Source organism: Camelina sativa, chromosome 11 (genome assembly GCF_000633955.1).
Source record: "Camelina sativa cultivar DH55 chromosome 11, Cs, whole genome shotgun sequence".
Classification (NCBI taxonomy): domain Eukaryota; kingdom Viridiplantae; phylum Streptophyta; class Magnoliopsida; order Brassicales; family Brassicaceae; genus Camelina; species Camelina sativa.
In genome coordinates, this window is record NC_025695.1 from 21,094,862 (window position 1) to 21,113,280 (window position 18,419).

The 18,419-nt window shown below is 36.0% G+C and overlaps 3 protein-coding genes and 1 long non-coding RNA gene across 9 annotated transcripts; 1 reads left to right on the forward strand and 3 right to left on the reverse strand.

Moving 5' to 3' along the window:
* Positions 331–1,082, reverse strand: LOC104723963. Its single transcript, XM_010442393.1, has one exon. The coding sequence runs from the start codon at positions 934–936 to the stop codon at positions 610–612; it is 327 nt and encodes a 108-aa protein (XP_010440695.1). The 5' UTR covers positions 937–1,082; the 3' UTR covers positions 331–609.
* LOC109127567 lies at positions 2,684–3,522 on the reverse strand. Its single transcript, XR_002034131.1, has 2 exons — positions 3,420–3,522; positions 2,684–3,100 (listed from the first exon to the last, which is right to left on the reverse strand). It is a non-coding gene; the product is annotated as an uncharacterized LOC109127567 (long non-coding RNA).
* Positions 5,347–6,456, reverse strand: LOC104728179. Its single transcript, XM_010447204.1, has 3 exons — positions 6,168–6,456; positions 5,572–6,092; positions 5,347–5,469 (listed from the first exon to the last, which is right to left on the reverse strand). Exons 1-3 carry the CDS (start codon positions 6,454–6,456, stop codon positions 5,347–5,349), a joined length of 933 nt encoding a protein of 310 aa, XP_010445506.1.
* Positions 11,255–16,816, forward strand: LOC104723964 (transmembrane 9 superfamily member 11). 6 transcript variants are annotated; one of them, XM_019232881.1, is made up of 8 exons: positions 11,255–11,452; positions 11,563–11,632; positions 11,727–11,805; positions 12,160–12,276; positions 13,242–13,301; positions 13,457–13,524; positions 14,193–14,351; positions 14,519–16,816. In XM_019232881.1, exon 8 carries the CDS (start codon positions 14,522–14,524, stop codon positions 16,496–16,498), a length of 1,977 nt encoding a protein of 658 aa, XP_019088426.1. In that variant the 5' UTR covers positions 11,255–11,452; positions 11,563–11,632; positions 11,727–11,805; positions 12,160–12,276; positions 13,242–13,301; positions 13,457–13,524; positions 14,193–14,351; positions 14,519–14,521; the 3' UTR covers positions 16,499–16,816. The 6 variants fall into 6 exon arrangements, with proteins under 6 accessions (XP_019088426.1, XP_019088428.1, XP_019088425.1 ...); XM_019232883.1 differs by having other exon boundaries at positions 12,170–12,276; XM_019232880.1 differs by having other exon boundaries at positions 11,727–12,276.

The window sequence follows — 18,419 nt, forward strand, 5'->3', positions numbered from 1 at the left end:
CATGCATTTAATTTCTTCACATTCGAAACACTTACTGACTCGTGAAGTCATGTATATCCAGATCATGTGATTGGAAGATATAAACAAGTCTCTCATAGCACATTTGTTCTAGTCAATACAAAGCATGACCTTTACACAAGTCTCGTAAAAATAAACAAACAATTTCTCTCTAGGCGATATGTGAAAGATCGCAATTCTTATTTTTTCCTTTTTGTCTTTTCTTGCAAGAAACAATCTAAGTCGCTCAACAACTCCAAAATTAGATTGTCTAAAGAGATTTATGCAATTGATATATAATCCAAACAACATGAAGATAATACATGAAACCAATAGAACAAAGAAAAAAGCTTGAATATCACAATATATATACAACAAAAATTAAACTAAAATTACATCCGAAAACGTGATTTATGTACAAATGTTATTGCAAAGCCTCCCTATATTTGACCATTACAACATTTGAATTAGGTTCCTTCGATATCCAATGAAATCCATGAAACCTCTCTAATCACACATCAAACATCATTTGTGACTCTCTTCGAAACAATCAAACAAAAATGACACAATTAATCAAATGAATGGGAAGGAACTATTAGTTTATATATTCCCTTAAATGGGAGAATCAATATCAGACACGGTCGAAGAGAACGATGCGAGGGTAGAAATAGAGGAAGAGGACGAAAGCGACTGGAGGTTAGAGGAAGAAGAAGATGGGGCGAGATGCAGAGCCAAACTGTTTCCTTCACTCCAAGAACGTTGGATTGGGAACACAATGATCTTAGACCTTTCGTGACGACAAGGGATCGATGAACCACCACCGTGAAGCGCGCAGCCGCAGTTCTTATGGTATGGACGTCGCTGGATGGAAGAGTCGCAGCTAGAGATGCAACCTTCGAAGATGTTGCGGAATATTCCGTCCATGGATCCGGCAGCCATCACGACATTATCTTCTTGATCTTTTGTTACGAAGGAGATATTTTAAAAATTTCCCCGACGTGAACGAAGAGTGAACGCGTTTGGATCGTTGACGAAGAGAGTTTTTTTTTTTTGTTGTAGCCAAAAGATGAATTCTGATTTTTGGGGTTACTAGAGATTCTTTTTTTATAGCCATGCAGAAATAGTGGTTAAAGCACCAGGAGGTGGCGATTGTACGTGAGAAGCGTGTGAATTGTGTGTTATTGCTCTCTTTTCGGGATCTTTTGACCAAACCACCTCTTTTTCTTATTCTTTTTTTCTCAATGTACGTATCTTTCTTTTACTTTTGGAAGAACATTTTTCTCTATAAGAGAAATTGTAGTAGGTAACCAAAATTTAGGTGTATTTTAAGTAGCTAGATCGACAAAAAAAGAAAAATAATCGGACAATCAATTTTTTAATTTGGGAAATGTACACGATGAAACGATCTTTGTTTGGTTTGGTTTCTTTTCTTATGAAGAATTTCCCTAACAGTTTACACAAAGAAATAATATTTAACTTCGAGCCTTTTTATTTTTTTTTGAATAAATAATTGATTCAGTACTCTTGCCATCTTTTCACTTGTTATACTCAAGGCCGGATGTTGTAACCGAGATTCTTCTCGAGGATACTCAAGGCCGCACTCGGCCGCGGCAAGTCCGCGTGTAATTTGTTATTTAAGTTTTCTTTAATAAATTTGGGAGATTTTGTCTCCCTCATTCTACCCAAAAAAAAAAAAAAAATCTTTTTGCTCTAAAGCATATATTTCTTTTACTTTGAAATATATAATATACAGAAATATGTAAATGATTTTAACATATTCTTTATATATTAACTAGATGATACATGTTTCTATGCACTTGTTTTATTCATACGAGACGTTTTGTAAGCTTTTATAACTGTTTCTTCGTATGTGGAGTATATTCTAAAGGTATACAAAATTCTTCTGTAGATCGCTATATTCGATTTTGTTGATGTGACCAATATGTTGCTTAAGTGAAGTCTCTTTACGAAAATCTAATTAGTCTCAAGATACTCTCTTGCAATTGCCATTATTTGAAACGTGAACTTTTGGTAGCTTTGGTTACAACTCTTTTTGCTTACCTTAGCATTTCTTGAAATCTAGCTCTAGCATACAGTTCTTGATTTCATAGGCGTATTGATGAATTTTTCATCTTTGTAAGATCGTCAACCTTATGTTTCTTCATTGCTTATCACCTTGTATTACAAGTTCTATGTGATGTTCACATGTAAAGTACTAGGATGACTAGAAGTCTATGTAATAAAGTTTTTCGAATTTCTTAAATAGTGACTTGTGAAGCCTTGCATTGTCCTAAATTTAGTTGTAAGAGCATGGCCATTAGTCATCCTCATTTGAGTATCTTTAACTTTTAATGATATTAAAAATAATATTAATCTAAGTTTTGATCTTCACACCTTTGTTTTTATTTTTCTCTCCTTCCATTAGTCATTCCTAAGTGTCTTATTATTTTTATTAAAAATGTGTGTTTAAGTATATTTTTTTTGTTTGTTTTTGAGTAACTGATCTCGAGAGCTAGTAACAATGTTAGACAGTATGTTCGATCCAACATGCCTAGGTGAGTTGACAAAGAAGCTATTTGATAAACTTTGGAGCTAAACAGAGTTTGGAGCTTTCATGAGTGGACAAAGAAGCTATTTGATAGACTCCAGATGTATTCCATATAGCGGCGATTTAAGACATGCCAATAACTCTAAAACCGTTCCTTCAAGGTCATTCAATCATAGACAACACAAGTATTAGTTCCTAAAACGTTTCAGATTTCTACATCCGACCAGAAAGTTAAAGTTGTATATTTTTTTTTTTTTTCTGCAGGGTACTCAATCAACATGCGGCAGTCATTACAAATCGTGGAGGTAACTTTCTTATGCGACCTTCTAGCTGGTTGAGCGAGTTATGCACAAACAACCAAGACAACATAAAGAACAAGACTCTGCCTCTGCTCGAGTACAGAAGGCAATGCACTTCCGCAAGCAACATTGAGATTGGTACAATTCTTGCAGCAGAAGAAGCTGAAGCAAAAGAGAAAGGGAGGCACCACATCAATGGAGTCAAAGAAGAGTGGGGCTGAAGTAGAGAAGAATCTCAGTCACCAATGAAAGGAAGCTGCAGCCATGAAAATAAATTCTCATGAGGTTAGTGTGAATAAAATCAAAGTTCAAAGATCAACAATACTCAAATTCAAGAAGGATGGATTGAGAAAGAAGGTTGAGGCTGAGAACAAACTATGTGAAGCATCAAACCAAGAGGGAAAATCTGTGGCTGAGGTTGAAGATCAGAGAGACTGAGGTTAGTGAAAGCTTTAGGTGATGGTGGAGAGAACCAAACAGGCTAAAGTCAACTGAAGTGATGGTTTTCAAAGAACGCAAAAGACACAACCTGGTGATCAAAGAAGACTCAAAGTCAAGGAAGGGAGAATGCATACCTGAGTTTGAGTGAACGACACAAACTGTTGAAGAAGCAGAGATCAAAGTAAAACCAGAAGGAAGATGCTCACCTAAGAGTGAAATGGAGCAACAACTGGTTAGAAAGAGATAGATCAAAGCTGAAACCAAACAGAAAGAACAAGAGACTACTCACCACAGAGGGAGTAGATAAAGTCCAATCTTTATCCTCATCTCAGATGTCTTTGCTGAAATTATTCTCAATCCATATATCCATAAATCAAGATGTTATCGGTTTAAAGAGTAAACCGATGGAAAACCGTTCATACCAAATACAAAACGAAAATTAAAACCCGACTGATGTTAATAACCCGACCCGAGAAGATACATATGTAACTCCATTAAAATCCCCAAATCCTCAAACCCTAAACGCATAAAATTCTTAAATCGATCTCTGCAACCATGAGCAATGTTTCTGGAGCTTCGAGTGGTTCATCGAATGTCCGAGAAAGGATTCGTCGTTGGCGTGCCTTAGAGATGTTGGTGTGGGGATTAAATCTTCTTCCAAATCCGAGCCTAATCCTTCTCGGCGATACTTTCGATGTCGAGAAGCAGCTGCAAAGAAGGTACTATGTTATGCTTTGTTTGATGTTGAGATCGACTCTCATCAATTCTCATTGTTTTGTAGCTTATGAACGATAAGCAAACCTTTAAGTGGGTCGATGAGGTATTTTTGGACGAGGTATCAACATTGGGTGTTCCAATTGAGAGACTAAAAGAAGAGATGAAAAAGCTTACAATAGAGACATTACAAGACCAGAAGATGAATTTTGAGAAGATGCAAATGGAGTTCGAAAAAGAGATATTTGAGAGGGTAGAAGAAGTTTTGTTGGAAGCAAAATCTGAATTGCACTGTAGGATGAATAAGATTATAATTGTGTGTGTTTTCGGTTTTATGATCATGTTTGCTCTGTTTAAGCTTGTATGATGAGTTATTGTAATCTATTTTTCGGTTGTATGCTCTAATTTATGCTCTTGTTTGTGTTGGTTTTGAGTGTGAAACTCTTGTTGGTGTTGTGACTGCATTTAATAAGATAAGTCATTCCACATTTCATAAAAGGCAGAACATGACATGTTCTGAAAAACAAGTAGAATGATAAGGTTTTGAAATCATGTTCTGAACATGATCACAGACCAAAAAACATAACCCCTACTAGTCTCTTAAACCAAAATACAGACCCAACTAGTCTCTTAGACCAAAAAACAAACCCCTACTACCATAATCTTCAATATTCAGGCTTGTGAAAGTCCTCCACCATCTTGAGTAGGCCTGGACAAAAAAACCGGAACCGAAAATCCGAACCGGAACCAACCCGAAAATATGGACCTCAATCCGAACCCGGAACGGCAAAATACCCTATTGGGTCCTAATCTCTAAAATCCAAAAACCCGGAACCGAACCTGAGACCGAACCGAGAACCGAATGGATACCCGACATACTCAAAATAAAATAATATACATAATATATTAGTTATAATTTGTTCCTTTATAGCATAGTTATTCAAAACTATAGGTTAAAATTTAAAAATATTTTTTTTCTAGATTAAAATACTCAAAACAACCAAAATTATACTGACATGTTTAGCTATATATTCAAAAATTTAACCAAAACTTTTAAAATTTAAATTTTTAAAGTTTTTTTTCTTAATATTAAGTTTTAAAATTTTCGGATAATCGGGTAAAAACCGGGTATTTCGGGTAATCGGGTAAAATTTTGGGTAATCGGGTACAAAATACCCAAACCCGATTGATATCTAATTTTTTCGGGTATTTATAGGTTCTGATTTTAGACCCGAACCGACCTGAACCCGGTAAGACCCGAACCGATATTTTCTATTTACCCTATTGGGTCCTAAACTCCTCTACCCGAAAAACCCGAACCCGACCCGAGTACCTAAATGCCCAGGGCTAATCTTGAGATAGTCCTCCACCACCCTGAACAACTTCTCCTCCAGCAGATTGAGAAAGTCCACCATCATCTTGAGAAAGTCCACCACCTTGAACAATTTCTCCTCCACCACCTTGAGAAGCCTGAAAATCCGTAACAAAAAAAAAATGAGAACAAAATAAAAAAAATGAGAACAAAATACCGATTATAACAAATAGAATGAACATAAAACTTAAAGTAATAACCTGTGTTTGATTCTTCTTATGGTGGAACCTACGGTTATGCTGATCAGAACCACAAATTCCACAGTGCATTATCCTTTTTTTGTGTTTTGGTTTCTTCTTGACAGGAGACTCATTCACACATGGCTTCCTCTTCTTGTCTTCCTTAGTTATCTTGTTTCTCCCAGGTTGTAGTGGCTCAGGTGGAACATAAACATCGTCACCTAAAGTTGTAGGCCAGTGACGAGCACCCCTTTGTGGAGTAATGCCATAGTTAAGCCTCCACATAGCAGTTCGAAACCACTGACACACATAGTCATCAGCATTTAACGTCCTCTTCAAAATCACTCCATACGCATGCTCACATGGAATCCCACATATTTGATATTTTTTGCAGGTACAAGTCATATTTTGCAAACACACTCTGTGTTTGTCTCCATCCAGTGTGACTTCAAAGCACCCATTAGTAGAAGGATACACCTGGCATTCCGAAGCTTTCTCATGCTCTTTAGCAAGAAACTTTGCCACATATGGAGTACATAGACCTGAAACATCAAAAACCAAGAACATTGCATTACATATGTAAAAAATTGCAATAAATTTTGAATCAAACTAATTACCTTTGTGAGAATGAGAGAGAGCTGATCGTTTGGCAATCTGAACCATAGCCAGTCTTCTAACAGTCTCCAACATTGCCATAAAAGGTTTCTCCCTTGCTTTGTTGATGGTCTTGTTGAAAGATTCTGTGAAGTTGTTGTCAACATCTTCACAATAACTCCCCATCTTATAGAAGGCACGACACCAACTCTTTGGTTTGGCCTTCATAACATCATCATACACACCAATGTCATAAGCGTGTATGCGTTCCAATCTCTCCCCAAACTGTTTTGCGTTGTAGCTCCAAGCCATATGCCAAAGGAGTGGCTTCATTTGCTTCTTGGAAGGATGATTCTTCTTCAAGTTCCCATAGATGTGTCTAACACATTCTATGCTCTATTTTTGGCAACTCCAACTCCAACTCCACAGCTTTAATCAACCCCTAAAACAGGACCAAACATATTAAAAACCATAACAGTCAACATTTATCAACCAATATAACAGACACTAAGATATTAAAAACCATAACAGTCACATTTATCAACGAGTATACCTTTTGTCGATCAGACACTAAAATGTAACCATCTCCCTCGTTTAGCTCCAAGTCAGTCTTCAATCTCTTCACAAACCATAACCAGTTTTATGTGTTCTCAACTTGAACAACACACCAGGCTATTGGATAGATGCCATTGTCTGTATCTCTGCAAGTTTGTTTCCAAGTTCTTCTAAGGGCATCAAAACAAACATAAAACCGATTGAACAAGTCTTGACCAGCATCATGCTTAATTGTATCTATCTCCACAACAGATCTTGGATTTGCTTCCAATATATCAGCTGCGTAATCTCGCAATCGTGTAAACTGGAGTTCATACTCTCTCTCTATCCAAGCCAAAGCCTTTCTCCGAGCAGCTTGACATTGTGGCCTAGTAACTGATATCTTCCACCTTTCCATGATAATATGTTCAATCCTCAAAGGCTTGCAATGATCCAGTTCCTCTCTAATCTTATCGAGAAAAATTCTAGCTATAACTGGGGTCTTAAACATGTCACACACACCATTGGGGGTACAACAATGCTTATCAGTGTATTTAGTAATCCTCCACATAGATGCATTTGGAAGAAGTGCAGCAAACACTTTCCACTCACAATTTCCCTTATACCCAATACATCTAAACCCGAGTTTATCTTTGTCTTATCTGTACTGCTTCAAATTGTAATTGGTATGTAGTGCATAGTCCAACACACTCTCCTTGAATGCGACCCCATTGTAGAAGGATTGGCCTTTCCACAACGTTCCATCACCACGACCGATATCCGTAAACACTCTCTCTGGACCCGCACCACGACCTTCTGCCTTGTCGTCACTTTTTGGATACGTATCATGACGAATCGACTCTTCAGCATCAGTAAAATCCTGAGCAAGCTTCTCGACATGAAACTCATCTCGATCCTCTCCTTCTTCATCGTAATCTCCTTGCCCAACACCATCTCTTTGCCCAATACCATCTTGTTTCTCAAAACCAGCTCGAATGATCAAATCCATCGATTCAATTTGAGAAATCGATGGTGAGCAGAGAATATTAATGAAATCGTTTTTTTCTAGGGTTCGTCGCGAGAGAGAGAGGGGAGAAAGGGGCAAAAGGGTGAATTGTGATTTTAGGGGTTTCTCGGTTTAAGGGTTTAGTTTTCTAATCGGGTTCTAATCGGGTTTTAATCAGGTTGAAATCAGGTTTAATTTGGTCTGTAGACTTCGTCACTCGGTTTATCAAATACTAAACCAATTAAACCTATCGCAATGGTGAAGCAGATGATAACTTCCATCTCATGTAGATACAAAATTTAAATTACATATGTATCGATATATTGGTTGAGAATAATTTCAGCAAAGATATCTGAGAGATGAGGGTAAAGATTGAGATTGTACAATATCATAGTTCTCATGGGAAACCAGGAGGTTTTCCCTAATATTTTATTAACACAATATTAATTTACAATTTCTATTCCCCAACTTTCGTCTTTAGTAGCTCACTTTGGTGGAACTTAAAAATAGTGTATCCTCCATGTTTTTTTTTTCTTCTTTCTTTAAACCATACGACCAATTCTATACATTTAAAATTCATGATTGTAAACCTAAACATTTTTATATTTAATAAATATTTATATTCTTAGCCAAAAATAAACACACACGTAATAATTGAGTTATCGATAAATTATGCCCTAGGTGTTGTTTATCACTCTNCGATCTTTCATTATTTATGTATTCAAAGTCTTTGAAACGAAAGAATTTTTTTGGACTCAAATCTGCAAGTCTCATCATTTCCGTATCCTCCCAAAATTTGATCTGCTAAAGATGTGGTGTGTTTCTCTCTTTGAGCGTAGGGTTGATGACCTTAAAGTTATAAATGTCATACCATTCACCGTTGTTGATAAATCTTGGAATTTGTTCCATTGTTGAAGTTTCAACAATAGTTGCTTCAATGGTGTCACCCTTGCATGTCCAATTTTAAAATTGTATAAGTTTTTTTTTTTGAAATCAGAAAAAGAAATGATAATTTCGGTATAAGTTGTGTATGAAGTATAAAGAAAGTTATGATTTTTACCTCTTCATCTGCCAAAATAACAACCCTTTTCGCGAAAAGTCTGTGTGAAAACCAATTACTCAATACCTTTGCTTGTATCCTCCAATCGGCTCTTCCCGAACATAAATCAGAAACTTTTGCGAAGATCATCTTTCCGATTGATATGAAGGATTTTGAGAAACTGAATATTTTTTTTTTTTTTTTTTTTTTTTTTTTTTCTTTTTTGGTATCAATCATCACCAGTTTTCTTTTCAAATAATCTCTCATAAGCTCCTTTCCTTTTGTTATTTTATATGTTTGATCTTGTTGTTTAAGTCCTATTTTGTTTGAAAAAACAATGTGATATTAGAATTTTGAAATAATGGTTATATGTTAAATTATGTGAATTAAGAAATTAATGTATTTTTTTAGGGATTATGCGCTCGTTTCTTCTAATAGTCAATCACTATACATACTACGGTCATCCGGTGACCCAAACTCCATAAACCTAGCCACTGAGCCAAGTATCCCCGCATGACCAAGTATCCCTTTGTCATGGAGCAAAATTCTTACGACATCTCCAACAATATATATTTTAGAGTCAAAACGTAACATTTGCTCCAATCATACTCTATATTTCATTTTATAATAGAGAAAATGATAGAATTGTTCTATATTTATAAAATATATTTTTTATATACTAATTCAATTTTAGAGTTGGAAATAGAATGATACATTGGAAAAAAAAAGCTCTATTTAGAGTTACTCTGTTTTAAAGACACTTTATTGAAGATGATCTTAATCCTTCCAATTATACATATGTATACGACTTGATTTGTGTGGTACTTACTTCCCTCTCGGACCTTCAATCACGTAGGACCCCTTTAGGTGATCCATATCAAACATCACATATAACCCCCCAGTTTGTTCAAATACATTATGAAATTTCAAAATTGGTAATTTTTATTAAAATACTACTTCAAAATCGTATGAAATAGAATCTATCATTTATTCTTGTGCTTATTTTTTTCTTTCGTTTAATTCCTAAAACTATACACAACAGCCTAGGATATGATATATGTAGGTATTGATTCATCATTTAGATCATGCATTGATTGCATCATGTTTATAATGTTATTTTGAAACAAACACAACAGTTTTTGGCTTGTATAGTTACCGATAATATTAAAGCTATGTACATATTTTTATAACGAATTATGGTTTGTTACAAAATTGCTTGGAAATTTTTTTTGGCCTATACGGTGGTAGCATTGTAATCGTTGCGAGAAATCATAGCAAATTAGCTACAAATTTGCAACAATTTCAATTGCGTCAAATTGTTTCAAATTTGTCTCAGATATATTGTAATAGATTGTTACAACTTCCCACAAACTAAGTTCTCGCTAATAGTTATGACAACTACATTTAAATTGTAACAACTTTGCTACAAATTACTATTAATAAAACAATGTCAATTTGAGTCAATTTTGTTTCAATATTATTGTGACATTTAGATTAAACACCATATTCTCTTATTCCTTTTGAATAAATATAATATATACGTCATTCAATAGCTTTAAGGTTCTAATGGTTTTATAAACATAGGTTTATTTTTTCTAATATTTTTTTTTGAATAGCTAAAAGTTTTAAGTCCACATTTTTTATTGATTTAATTAAAAAATTTCAAAAAGACCTGCTAGTATTTTTAAAATTTTTAATCCTCTTGGTTAAAATTCCTTTCCATTAATTATTTACTAGGGATCGGACCCGCACATACGTGCGGGGTATTTTTTTAACAATCATTTTTTCCAAGATTTTGGATTTGCACATACATAGTTTGATTTATACCACATTTGTATACTAAATTTAGTATAGTATTTATAATCCAAATTTATAGTGCTTTGATTTCATTCCGGTTTGTGAATGTTGAAATAAGACTAATTTCACATGGAACTTGGACTGACATAATGATGAATTCGGATGAGTTGTGAACTAGATTGACCATTTAAATTTCTATCATACTTATAAACTATCAAACTGGATAAAAAATTGCAAAAATGAATTAAAACATCGTAAACCCGGATAATCTAAATAGAGACATAAAAAGGATAAACTCCGACATGTTATACCGACTGACTTTAAAATCTTTTGATCCTATAAAAACCCGTTCGGTGAGATCTACATGAATAAATAGTTCAATATACTCGAATTGAGGACATGATTATAATATCAATTTTTGTTCACACGATAACCCGTTCTTCGGTTAGTTAAGATTATCTTTTTTTTAAAAAAAACAAAACATTCGAATTGAGAGTCAAAATTAGGATTCGGCATTCAGTTAACTGTTTGGTTTTGGTTCAGTTACATTTGGTTTCGGTTAGTTTAGATACAAAGTAATATAATAAATATTTGGATATTTTAGAAATTTTGATTTGGTTTGGATATTTAGTAGATAACAATAACTAACCAAAGTTAACCAAATATAACCACTTTATCCCAATTGTCAATTTCCCACTAATATTCTGTATTTAATAATTAAGTGTGAAAAATGCAAAAGAGTGAGAGAGAGAGAGAAAGGGAAAGTTTTTTTTTCCCCCATTCGATAGTTTCTCATCTTCGCACTCAAATTTTCAGATCCGATATAAAATTTTGTTGTAATCAGTCCGGACAGGATCCAGGACATGCAAGTCTCGGTTGCTTGACTTCAAATTGTTTTTTTTCATGCTTCAATTATGAGCTTCCGAACCGAAGTAAGAGATCCCGATTTTGAGTTTTCCCCCTTTTTCCAACCCATTGTTAATTAGATATATGCATCTCGAGGTTATGTTAGAATCATAATCTCTAGACTATATATATGCAGGCTCATCATCGGTTCTCTATTTGTTTCCATTTATTGGAGCTCTTAAGTTCTCTGCTGGAGAGAAAGCAAGGTATGTGTTTGATTGTCTTCAAATAATTTTTAGTGCAATTTCGATTCACATACATAAGTTATCTGATATCTTTTATTTTGCATGTGTTTCCAAGTTTATGAGAGCAATCAAAGATAATATTGACATATATAACACAGTTTCCTAGCTAAACTTGATTCAAACCACTATTTCAGGTTCAATCGCTCTTCAGTTTAGATTTTATTTATTTATTAAACTCTTTGACCCTAAATCTTCATCAGTTATTGTTGTTAACTGCTTTGGTGTGTTTGATGAAATTGATTGGAGTGTAAGTCTCATGTTCAACGCTCCAGCAAGAGTGCTTTGGCTAAATCAATGTTTAACTCTTCAAATATAGTATCATTTGTAGTTCCTAGATTATTCTTTGTTTTTTTTGTCAAACGGATTCTTCTTTGTTTAGGTGTTGATTTTTAGATGTTAAACTTTTTGTAGATTTTGTTGTAAATCATCTCATGTCACTGTGTTGCTGTCTTTTTTAAAAAACGTATTATTTTTATTATACAACCTAGAATGAATCAGACTTGAGCAAGTGTCTTGGGAAGCTGTTAGATCTTAGAAAATATGGAAGAATCAGACTTGGATAGCGTTTTTTGAAGGCAATTTCATTGTTGGAAGCACTATAAAAGGTCAGTTATTTAATTATTCTGATGTTATAGTTAAGATTGTCTGTTTAAGATATGATTTTAAGTTTGCAAATAAATTCAAGGTAACTTGCTTACAATACAACTGTAGATTTCAAGTTCGTCCTTTCATTATACCTCTTTATCTAGTAAGAAGCCTTCCAAATTCAAACAGCAACAAAATAGAGAAGTTAAATGAGTTTAAATGCTTAAATGGTAATACTATAATCGAAATATATAGGATATATATATATACCCATCTCAAAGAATTCTTCATTATGCCCAGAACCATAACCATAGCTTAGCTTTGTTCTTTTAGAACTATAATCATAGCTTAGTTATGTTCCTTGAGTTGACCTGGAAGAGAAAACAGTTTATAAAACATAAGAGTTGCTTATTTTATGTTAAAGAAAATAATGTTTACAAAAACATAAACCAATAGAAAAATCATATTTGATTGTGTTAATATATAACTTCTATGTAAAATACACATATAAGGGAGTTTTTAATAAGGTTTGGTGTAGTTTACGACTTCTAGAATTCTTTTATGAAAATACAAATCATTGTTTTTTCTTTGACTTGCCATCTTTGTCCGTAAGGAACACCTTAGCCATGTGTTGATATCAATCTACACAACACCGTGCACATACATATCAGTTTCAAATTAAAAGGCATGCTCAAGATAATGCAAATCAAATAATGAAATATATGAACCTCTTCTTTGGGTATTATTGAGAATATGTAACTTGAAAGCGTGTTGTGCTGACCTATTATGAAATAAGAAAAAACATTCCATCTCTAGTTAACCTTGTGTAAATAGAGAAAATAGACAATATAGATATAAGTAACAATGGAAACAATCAAAATAGAGAAAAGAAAAATGATTTGTTTTTAGTTATTAAAGAGACTTTATAATACATGATTATACAATTGGTTTACTGACTTACCTTTTTTAATTGCTATTTCGCCAGTCTGGATGAACTTCTGAAACATCATTGACCTAAGCCATGTGAGATGAAACAGGAGAAATTGTAAGTTCATTGGAACCTATGGAAAATATTTTCAAAAGTTTTAAACAAAATAGTAACACTTACTGCAGTATCAGCCAATACCATCTATAGTGTCTCTCCAGTGTATGTGGTTATATTGAATCCACGTATGAACGATCTTAATTCTTATTTTCCAGATTGTTTTGAAGGCCTTAATATCTGAGACATGAGTGAAACCATCATTGGCGGCATCTCTTCTATTAAGGTGAATTTCTGAACTATTATTATAGGTTTGATTTGCTTGGTTGTTTATGCCGTGTCTTTGGTTTTTATAGATGTTTAAGATATGAGTAGTTGTGATTGTGGAAATATTGTGAGAGAAGAGATAATCTTGTTGACCAAGCTAATAATATATTGAAGATCTAAGATTTCCGGAATGTGTGAGTAGGATTTAGGATGATTATAAGGAATATGCGTCTAATATCTCAATGGATTGAACGCAAGAACCATTTAAGATTTTTCTTTGATTCGATAAGGAATTTGCTGATATGGTTGGTTCCTAAATTATCGGTGAATCAAAATTTATTATGATGCTTATTTATCCCCGAACTTATTTACTCAATTTGTTCAAAGGTCGCTATAGAAGTGTCTGTTTGGAAACAATTATATGGTAAACAGGATCCGAATAAGGTTACTCCTACGACTAAGGATCCGCGTCCCATTGCTCTACTTGAATTACCAAATTACCATTAAATGTTTTTTTTCTCTTCTTCCTTTTTTTTTGGGCGTAAGGGCAATATATGGAATGTTTGTAAAGTTTTCTGCTTTTGCTTTTGTATTCTCCAATTAATAGTATAGATAAGTTTTAAGTAAATGCGCCTGTATTATATTTTTCATTAATAACGCAAAATATAACTAAAACCGACGGTGCAGTACGATGAGTCATGGAGGGTAGTTTCGTCAAAACGTAGTTATAACATGCGTCGGTGTTGTTGTTATTTCTACCGACTCGTCGTATTAAAAAGGCTCATGCGTTCCTTCACCGATAAATCCTCACTTCTTCGCTGCCAAATCTCTTCTCCGCCGGAATAGGTGAGTTCCGATCTTCTTTTTCCCGCTTCCACAAACACTAATATCTATCATATCTCAAATTTCTCCTTCGTCGATTTTGTCTAGATCTGAGCTTCTCTTCTTAATACTGTTTGTTAACCGATCCGGATCTGACAAAAGGTGTTTATTTCTTTTATTTGTAAATCCAGATAATGAGGTCGATGGATCGAGTTGGGATCTGGGTACTTGCGATTTTGTCGGTTGTTCATTCAAGTTTTGGCTTTTACCTTCCGGGAAGCTACCCACACAAGTATGAAGTTGGTGATTACTTGAATGTGAAGGTGAATTCACTTACTTCTATCGAAACCGAAATGCCCTTTAGCTATTATAGTTTACCCTTTTGTCAACCCTCTGAGGGGATTAAGGATAGTGCTGAGAATTTAGGTGAGCTTCTTATGGGAGATCGGATTGAGAATTCTCCTTATAGGTTTAAAATGTTTAAGAACGAGAGTGAGATCTTTCTTTGTCAGACTGACAAGTTGTCTGCTGATAGTTTTAAGCTTTTGAAGAAGAGGATTGATGAGATGTATCAAGTTAATCCTATGCTTGATAATTTGCCGGCGATTAGGTATACTAAGAAAGATGGGTATGTTTTGAGGTGGACTGGGTACCCTGTTGGGATCAAGGTTCAGGATGTTTATTATGTTTTTAACCACTTGAAGTTTAAGGTTCTTGTTCATAAGTATGAAGAGGCTGCTAATGTGGCACGTGTCATGGGTACTGGGGATGCGGCTGAGGTGATTCCCACGATTGGGAAGAAAGATTCTGATGTGCCTGGGTATATGGTTGTTGGTTTTGAGGTGGTTCCTTGTAGTTTTTCTCATAATGGTGACTCTACAAAGAAGTTGAAAATGTATGAAAGATACACCACTCCGATCAAATGTGATTCCACTAGTGTTTCCATGTCTGTTAAGGAAGGTCAGTCCATTGTCTTCTCGTATGAAGTTAGTTTTGAGGAGAGTGACATCAAATGGCCATCTAGATGGGATGCGTATCTGAAGATGGAGGGTTCAAAGGTTCATTGGTTCTCCATCTTGAACTCGCTAATGGTAATCACTTTTTTGGCCGGTATCGTCCTCGTGATATTCTTGAGAACTGTTAGGCGAGATTTGACCCGCTATGAGGAGCTTGACAAGGAGGCTCAGGCTCAGATGAACGAAGAGTTATCTGGGTGGAAGCTTGTTGTGGGTGATGTTTTCCGTGCTCCATCAAACGCCTCTCTTTTGTGTGTCATGGTTGGTGACGGAGTTCAGATTCTTGGCATGGCTGTTGTAACCATTTTGTTTGCTGCTCTTGGGTTCATGTCACCGGCTTCACGTGGAACACTTATTACGGGTATGCTCTTCTTCTACATGATTCTTGGCATTGCAGCTGGTTATGTTTCTGTTCGTCTCTGGAGGACAATTGGCTGTGGCGATCACCGTGGATGGATGTCTGTTGCATGGAAAGCTGCTTGCTTTTTCCCGGGTATTGCTTTTCTGATCCTTACAACGCTCAACTTCCTTCTATGGGGTAGCCATAGTACTGGAGCCATTCCTTTCTCGCTATTTGTTATCCTCATCCTCCTGTGGTTTTGCATCTCGGTTCCTCTCACTCTTATCGGCGGTTACTTTGGAGCCAAGGCTCCACACATTGAGTTCCCAGTTCGAACCAACCAAATTCCTCGGGAGATCCCAGCTCAGAAATACCCATCGTGGCTTCTGGTTCTGGGCGCTGGAACACTTCCATTTGGGACCCTCTTCATCGAGCTTTTCTTCATCATGTCTAGCATCTGGATGGGACGTGTCTACTATGTCTTTGGATTCCTTTTTGTTGTAATGATCCTTCTTGTGGTAGTGTGTGCCGAGGTTTCCCTAGTGCTAACATACATGCACCTGTGTGTTGAAGACTATAAATGGTGGTGGAAATCCTTCTTTGCATCAGGATCCGTTGCAATCTACATCTTCATATACTCGATAAATTATCTAGTCTTTGACCTGAAAAGCTTGAGTGGACCAGTTTCAGCAACTCTTTATCTCGGATACTCTCTCTTTATGGTCTTGGCAATCATGCTCGCAACAGGTACCATCGGTTTCCTCTCTTCCTTCTGGTTCGTGCACTACTTGTTTTCTTCGGTGAAACTTGACTAAGGAGGGAGCAGACCAGAGGCTTACGGGTCAAGAGGAATTGATTAACTTTTTGGAGAGAACTGATATCGTTTAAGCAAAGGCATCAATCAATCAAGCCATATATAATTGCTCCAACAAAAGGATGTGTAAGGGGTTCATTGTGTCATACTGAAGCTTCAAATTTTTCTTTATTCGTCGTTTCATGTAGGAAAAATTTANTTTTTTTTTTTTTTTTTTTTAATTAAATTTTTGTTGTATCTTTCTATGGTAATGCCTCTGAACCTAAAAAGTGTTTATTTTTTGGGAAAATTACTAGTTTGACCCAAATTGAACAGTTAATTGCTAGATTAGCTCATAAAATTTGAGGGTTAGTTGGGTTATCTTCATACCTAAAATATCTTTTTTTGCTTTGTTAGGAAAAAAAAAATCAATATTACCTTTGGTTAAAAATTTTAGCAATTTCATTTTTTTTTTGTTTGAATTCTAGTTGGTCATCAGTCTCTGTCTCCCAATTGCAGCTAACTGAGAATGCTGTGATCGTTCCCTCTTTTGAGTTTAGGAACCTCTTCTGCTGATGGGTAGACGAATGGTCTCTATCAGTATTTCCCCACTTGCAAGGAGACTAAATTGGGGTCTACACAGGTACTGGTCCTATATATGTAGGGTTGGTACCACACTATACCACTCGTAGTTTTTTTTTTTTTTAGCTCAACATCAACTATTCATTAACCAAGATAATACATCCAAATCAAAGGTACTTAACATTCCCTTCTAAAGAATTGGACCAAATGCAATGAGTCGATCAAGTAAAACCCTGAATCACTAGCGGATCCAACGCTATCTAATCCGAGAAACATTGCATTTTCCTACCAAAGTGAGATAGATAACACACCACAACTCGGTGTGAAATCATCTCTTAAACCACCTAAAAAATTTTATGACACAAGAACAACTACCAGCACAAAGAAGACCAAATCCTATATTGAAGAACAATTCAAATCCAAGCTATTAGAACCTCATGATCGGCGATTAGAACATGTTCCAACATCATCAACACCCAGTGGCGCAAATCAGAAAAGCTTGGTATCTCCGGCTTTCATTGTTCCGGTCCTAAACAAAAAACGGACCATACATCCGACTGAACCGACCAAGAGACGCAAAGCAAACTAGCAAGAGCAAAGGCATCTCCGAACTTATCTCGCAAATCCAGAATACTAATCAACTAAAGATAAGAAATTGGAGCACATTTTAGCATAACTTCACCTCACGGTGTCTTCTCGGGTTTGCCACATCGCATCTACCTTATTGTCTCGCTTCTTAGCCGGACTGACACCAGAAATTGAGGAAGCTCTCAAGAACGCCGGCTTAAAGGAAATCCTCAAATCTCGGCCACCAACGTACACAAAATCCTCCCCAATAACCGGTAGACTCTAAGCCCGACTCAACCGATAATCTCCGGACAAACTGGGAACTCCGGCAAAGAGGTTGGGTGTAGCAGGAGAGCGCGACCCTAGACTCAGATCCGAACCCTGAAGCTATGAAGAAAGCCACCCGGAGCAGCTGCGAACCACCACCATCAGCCGCCGGAGAGGAAACGAGCCGAGATCTCGCTCCAAAGCATCAACCACCGCAACAGATGAGCCATTCCTCAGCACCGCTAGAGAGGAAGAGATCCGGAGACCAAACTACTACTACAACTGGAAAATAACACAAAGAAGAAAAGCAGAGTCCTCTCACACCGCCGACGAAGCCCCAGTCGTCGGAGAGGCAAGCGAGATTCCAGCGGCGGCTAGGGGTGGGCATTTAAACCGAACCGGACCGAACCAAACCGAACCAACCGAACCCAAACCGACCTAAACAAAACCCAATCTTACACTCCAACCATTCGGTTATGTTTTTTCCCAACCCAAATGGTTCGGTTCGGTTCGGTTTCAAACCGAAC

Excerpts from the sequence above, each read along its gene's own strand:
- LOC104723963 (XM_010442393.1), bottom strand. The coding sequence starts at position 936 with ATGGCTGCCGGATCCATGGACGGAATATTCCGCAACATCTTCGAAGGT.
- LOC104728179 (XM_010447204.1), bottom strand. The coding sequence starts at position 6,456 with ATGGCTTGGAGCTACAACGCAAAACAGTTTGGGGAGAGATTGGAACGC. Across the intron at positions 6,093-6,167 it reads TCTCTCTCATTCTCACAAAG|GTCTATGTACTCCATATGTG; the intron begins GTAATTAGTTTG and ends TTGATGTTTCAG. Across the intron at positions 5,470-5,571 it reads ATAAGAAGAATCAAACACAG|GCTTCTCAAGGTGGTGGAGG; the intron begins GTTATTACTTTA and ends ACGGATTTTCAG.
- LOC104723964 (XM_019232880.1), top strand. The coding sequence starts at position 14,522 with ATGAGGTCGATGGATCGAGTTGGGATCTGGGTACTTGCGATTTTGTCG.